The sequence below is a fragment of the Ptychodera flava genome, chromosome 16 (genome assembly GCF_041260155.1).
Source record: "Ptychodera flava strain L36383 chromosome 16, AS_Pfla_20210202, whole genome shotgun sequence".
NCBI classification, from domain to species: Eukaryota; Metazoa; Hemichordata; class Enteropneusta; family Ptychoderidae; genus Ptychodera; species Ptychodera flava.
In genome coordinates this window covers 16638219-16644218 of record NC_091943.1, presented here as the reverse complement: position 1 = coordinate 16644218, position 6000 = coordinate 16638219, and the positions used below count along the sequence as shown (strand labels likewise).

Below are 6000 nucleotides of genomic sequence, written 5' to 3'. Positions count from 1 at the left end.
ATATATATATATGTGTGTGTGTGTGTGTGTATAGATATAAACTAATATTTTACAAGGAAAAACCAGTTTACACACACACACACACACACACACACACACACACACACACCACACACATATATATATATATATATATATATATATATATATATATATATATATAAGGATAACCTAGTTTACAATTTTTTTTCGTATTGTCAGTGAAGTTGTGAGCAGACACAAACGAAGCGCACAACAAATATGAGACATCGTCGTAGGAGCAGTGATACAAAATATAGCAGTCGAGGCTTTAAATATGGAAATGTAGAATTGACTATGCATATCACTAAGGTCATCCTAGGGACCTGTAAACCTGTCTGACCAGCGGTTTTGAAAAAACAAGCGACCCAACAGTCGACAAAGCTCTGCTGTGTTATGTAGAGAATAACTTTTTGTGACACATGTATTGATGAAGAAGGTGGATATCTTTGATAGCTCATTTCAGGATGGCCGGACCAAAAATGGCAAAACTAGCTGTAAAAATACAAAATTTAAGATTTCATCATAATTTCAATATATTACATTAAGATAAAGCCTAGGAACCTGTATACCAAATATCAAAGCTATCACATGAGTAACTTTTGAGAAACAAATATTTTGACCAAAAAATGGCAAAATTTGACAACATTGTTGAAGTCCTTCAGTTTCGTGGCGCGTATTTAGTCAGTAACTTTGCTGGAAGAATATTTTTTTTCTTACTCATCCAACAGACGAACCCAATTGCAGGATGAGGTACCCATACCCAATGGACCACTGAGGAGTAAAGCGCCTTGCTTAGGGGCACAACACCGTACTGGAGTCTCCATCCTCTGATAGTGAGTCCGGTACCCTAACCACTGCCAAACGGTGCCCCACGGTCAATTTATTTGTTTTCAAATCCCTTGGCTCATATTTCAACGAAGAAACATGGTATATCATGAAGATATGTTCAGGAGATAAAGAAATAGACATACTTTGGCGACAACAGATGTCTCATTTTTCAAAATGGCAATCTTTAATAGTAACTTCCATTCAGATATAAATCGAAAAATAAATCGAACAAAAACAAAATATATGACCAGTAACATACAGGCGATACGCTGATATAATTTTCAATTATTTCATGTGAAATAAAAATGAAAGACTGAAAGTAAAAAGACGTCTATAGCACCAAAACATGAAATCAGTGTTATGTGGTTAAAAAAATAACCCAATGAAATGTAAAATATTTGCCAACAGACACATTTCAGTAAAAAATCTCAACTCTCACGCTGAGTTGCACACGCACACTCAAACTGGGAACGATCGCTGACAACGGTAAGCTTATACATAGAAAAAAAATTAAAAGTTAAAAATTTGTCATAATATAAATTTCAGGCAACTTTTTGGTCTATCATCCCACTCTGAGTTACACGTGTGCATGACTTACGATCTACTTGATACCCTAATCGATCATTTTCGTGTAAAGCTTGGTTTTCAGTTATTTGCAAACGACTCAGAATCAGAGATCATTGACCCGACGACGGACATTTTTCCCGCCGCCAGACAAATCCAGTTTTCCCGCCCAACAAACTTAATAGTTCACGTAGGAGAAATCTTTATAAAAGGGCCCCTGGACTTTGGAAATCGCCTACGGTAGCTTTTCTATTTTTTAACGAGATTACTTTAAAAACAAGTAATATAAATATAACATGCAATTTAATTGCTTAACAGCTTAATCAACTGCTTCAAATTTACAGCCATTTTGAAATGCCAAAAGTCAGGCAGACAGTGTCTCCCGCAGTCGTGTAAGATACATGCAAAGGTTTTATATGCACAGTTTGAGCACGGAAACGGCGGGAAGATTTTCATGGTATCATGATAATCTCATCTCGTGGAACCGATAACGCTAAATCTACCGCGCACGCAGCAATGTAAGCAATCAAAAAATAATGCTGTGGTGCGCCTTAGTGCGCTTTTATGCATATATTACCATGTAATTAACATAATTACATACAACAGTTTTCCAGACATGAAAATCTGGTATTTGACTTTATCTGGCTGTACAATTGCAGACAAGTTATGGAGGAAAAAGTGTATAAATTTGGAAACTGTCTGTGTTTTTGCCTCCATCGTCGGTGTCGCGCCGAACTCGATATGTGTGGCCAGACTCCATGGATTTACTGTGTTAATGTCTGGTTCTTTAAAATCGTGTTTTCAGTATTTGGGATTACTCTATCGAATGAACAATGTAGTTCACAGCAAGTCTACTTTCACACATTTTTACGATGCCATGCCCGGCAGACGATGAGTGAAAACCGTTAACGCGGGAATAATCACAGGTCGGCTCCGAGTCGTTCTCAATAAGCATGAGGGGAAATTCTCGCCGGGAGGAGATGACACTGTAGTGCAACCGTTCACCTATAGCCGACGCCTCGCAGCCCAGACACGGCATATATATCTTTCTCGGACCGACGACGGAGAATTTGAGCTCTCAATCTGAGGTACGACACAGGTTGACGCTCAGACAAACCATTGACTGAGCTGGGATACGGGTGCATGGAGGTAGTAACTTGTCATCCAGTAGAACAGAATAAATATACAGATAGATACAGTTGACAAAATTCACAAAGTTTAACTGATCTAACACTTGCATGCCGTATTATTATCTATAGCTATAAACCCCCAAATCAAATAAGATACCCCCAAAACGCTAATTCAAAGACTTAAGCCTGCATGCTCCACTAAAAATGGATGGTCACATGAGAGAAATGAATGTGGTAATACTATCGGATTGAGAACAAGAAAGAAAAATAGGGAAAGTTCGACAGAAAGAAAGAAAGGAAGAATAAAGTCCGCTCAGATAAGGTGATTGCAGGAAGCTAAAAATAGATGGCTAGACAAGAGGAAGTGTACTGTATAGATGGATGGACAGTTTTAAATATAGCAGCTTCAGACGACAGCTGCAGACGGATGGACAAACAGACACAGATATACAGGTGGGACAGACAAACCGGCAGAGAGAGAGAGAGAGAGAGAGAGAGAGAGAGAGAGAGAGAGAGAGAGAGAGAGAGAGAGAGAGAGAGAGAGAGAGAGAGAGAGAAGAGAGAGAGAGAGAGAGAGAGAGACAGAGAGACAGAGACAGAGACAGAGAGAGAGAGAGACAGAGAGAGAGAGAGAGAGAGAGAGAGAGAGAGAGAGAGAGCCTGAGAGAGTCTGATGGTGACCAAAGAAAGGGCTATGGGTGAAAAAAAGAAAAGGGTTGATTGTATAGACTAACATACACAACTAGTAACACTTTTATAAACAACTCTTTGTACTTTCACAAAAACTTAATCATTTGCAGCAATTAGTAAATGAAAATTTATCTGCTTGACTGGCAGTGGCCTCATAAATAATACAAAATGAAAGATCCAGCTTTTTCTCTTCATTATACTCGTCGTTAACTTTTAAGAGGAAACTACTCAGTACTTTATGTTTTCTTTCAGAAAGTTAAAATGACTTCACGAGCTATAAAGAGACCGGAAAAATACGTGCAGCGAGTTTGACTTTTGAAATGATTATGATAATCATATGCTGAGACGAAAACTAAATGCGGACAGTTGCTTGATAAACCTAACTCTATGGTAGTAATAGTTGCATCGTACAGGTTATCCAAATATTTACAGTCTCATAGATGAGTATAATTTTGTACTTTTTCATGTTTCATTTGCAGCATGATATCAAGTTTGCACGTCAAAGAGGAAATACATTAAGGGGAAATAGCAACGGGACGCCATTACGGACAAACTATGTCGTAGCATCACCATGCCGCCGTTTGCGGCGCTGTACAAGTTCAGCTGGTGGCCCTGGCCCTGCGGGTACAACATTTATATGTAGTTGTGCTGTGTAGTCTAAACTCCGCTTCGTAGGGATATGTAAGTTCTCTCAGCTGCCTCGCTTAATATATTTGAATTTTTGATGTACAAAGTAGTAGCACGGCTGCCGTAAAGTTTGCTTCTTTTGATTAATTTTTTTATCGTATCTATGGTGAAATTTTCTCAACGACTTTTCTCATATTTCAGTTGTTGAAAGTGAGCGTTTTATTACGGTTCTTTGGTTTGCACTGATTGGATGGTAATGCGAATGTGAGGATATGTTTGGTAGAAGCAAAGCATTATATTACATCATCGGTGGTGTCGCAAATACTCAATACCTCTCTCCCATCCCCCCCCTTCCCAAAAAAGAGAAAACATCACTTGCAATATCGAAGTGCACGAGATCTCGCGTCACGGTGCATTTCGGGTAAACATGTTATATGTAGATTTTTTTTTTTCAACCCAAACTTTTGTCTATTTCATGAAGCAATGGCCCGTTTACCGTACCCGAATCACAAGAAGCAGACAGGCCCTATCTTCACATTGACCTGGGCGCCATCTTTGGGATCGTTACTTTCGTCATACAAAATCTCAACAATTGGTAGTCTTGATACGTCTTGAGTTCGAAAAATGATTCGCGTTTCCCGCCACTGCTCATCTTGGACCTGTAAAAAAATCGACATTGCTGTTTGATTATCATCGAAAAAAACGACAGAAACGTGAAGGCAATATTGACAGTTTATATGAAAATTGACAATGCACAAAAAGCTTCCTTCTGTTTGTGTATCTGAGCTATTACTAACGTTTTTCCATGAAGCTAGAGTATAATTTTGTATTGTAGCATATTCTGTTTTAATTTCCCAATATCCGTCTACAATTTTTGCCCCTTCAGTTTAGAAGCCATTGAACTTGCAGTAACTTTTGATTTGGATTTTTCACTAGTTTTGTTTTGTACGTCAAGTGCAAGTTCTTGTTGTACTCCCCCCTGAACGCATGCGCTGAAACGCCCACCATTTAGATTGTCAACTAGTGAATCGATACACCGTTATTATTGACAATTGAATTCTAGTCTGGATCGTCTCACATGTACAGGCTGAGTTGACAGGCTCAACACTGTATCCCCTCACGCTTTAGAGAATAGAGCAAGAAACTGTGGTTGACATAACGACACAAAATATTGAAAAAAGTGAAATGTTTTACTTGCTGGTCCTTTCACCAGGTTATCATCTGTTTGAGCAAGTCATGTCTGTTGTCAGCTCACGTCTTTCCCCAATGCTATTTGACTTTTTTATAATTTTATATTACCGTTTTGTCACCCAACTTCGTTCAGGCGTTTCTATTCTCATGTTGAAGCATTAAATTTCAGAAATTTTAGTGACTAAAAAGTTTATTCAACACAACGCAGGTGATCATGGGAGTCTGTTTTATCGTGGACTTGATCGCAGCAATGTCAATTTGCTGGGTGGACTACGCCCTCTGGAGCCCAACCAGAACACTCAACTGTGACTTTAGTCCACTCTCTCAACCCACCTCGCACTGATCGATTTCCACGTCGAGTTCCTGACTTCCATGTTTGAAAAAAGTGCCGTCCCAGCCCTTGAACTGGACCGCGGATGCGTAGCTCTTATCCGGCCGCCTCCAGATGCTGGAATTCTTGCAGAAAAATCTGAACTCTTGCGTGGCCTCCGAACTCAACAAGTGGAGAAAATTCATCTGGACTTTGGTAATAGCATACAGCATCTTAAAGAGCAATATACATCAATTGCAGTAATTAATATTTTTCATACATACTAATTGGTTTTCAATGCTCGGCTATGACTCAGTATAGTTTGTTACAATTAATCGAGGACTTCATTGCAGGATCTGAGGATATGGTAGAAGAAAAATATTGACCCGATCAGAGAATATTTGAGCGGGCGAACAACCAACTGTTATATGATATATTAGAGGGAAATTAAGAGTCTATTTATTTATTTATTCGGACGACCAACAGGAGTAAATTCCCAGTTACAGGCTCCGCAAACCATAGAAAATACGTACAACTACACATAAACAATCATACAATTGACGAAACAACAATAATTACAATGAACACAAAAATCATGAATAAAATGATTCATTGTACTAGTTTTAATCTGTCGAAAAT

At 38.7% G+C, this 6000-nt stretch overlaps 1 protein-coding gene across 3 annotated transcripts in view; it reads right to left on the bottom strand.

The window, feature by feature from the left end:
- Positions 1-3292: 3292 nt before the first annotated feature.
- Positions 3293-6000, bottom strand: part of LOC139114137 (collagen alpha-1(XXVII) chain-like) — an 89882-nt gene continuing 87174 nt past the window's right edge. For all 3 annotated transcript variants that reach the window (XM_070675679.1, XM_070675678.1, XM_070675680.1), the window contains exons 60-61: positions 5385-5594; positions 3293-4519 (exon numbers count right to left, since the gene is read on the bottom strand). In XM_070675679.1, the coding sequence (XP_070531780.1) occupies positions 4367-4519; positions 5385-5594 (363 nt within the window). In that variant the 3' untranslated portion in view covers positions 3293-4366. The remainder of the gene's footprint in view (positions 4520-5384; positions 5595-6000) is intronic.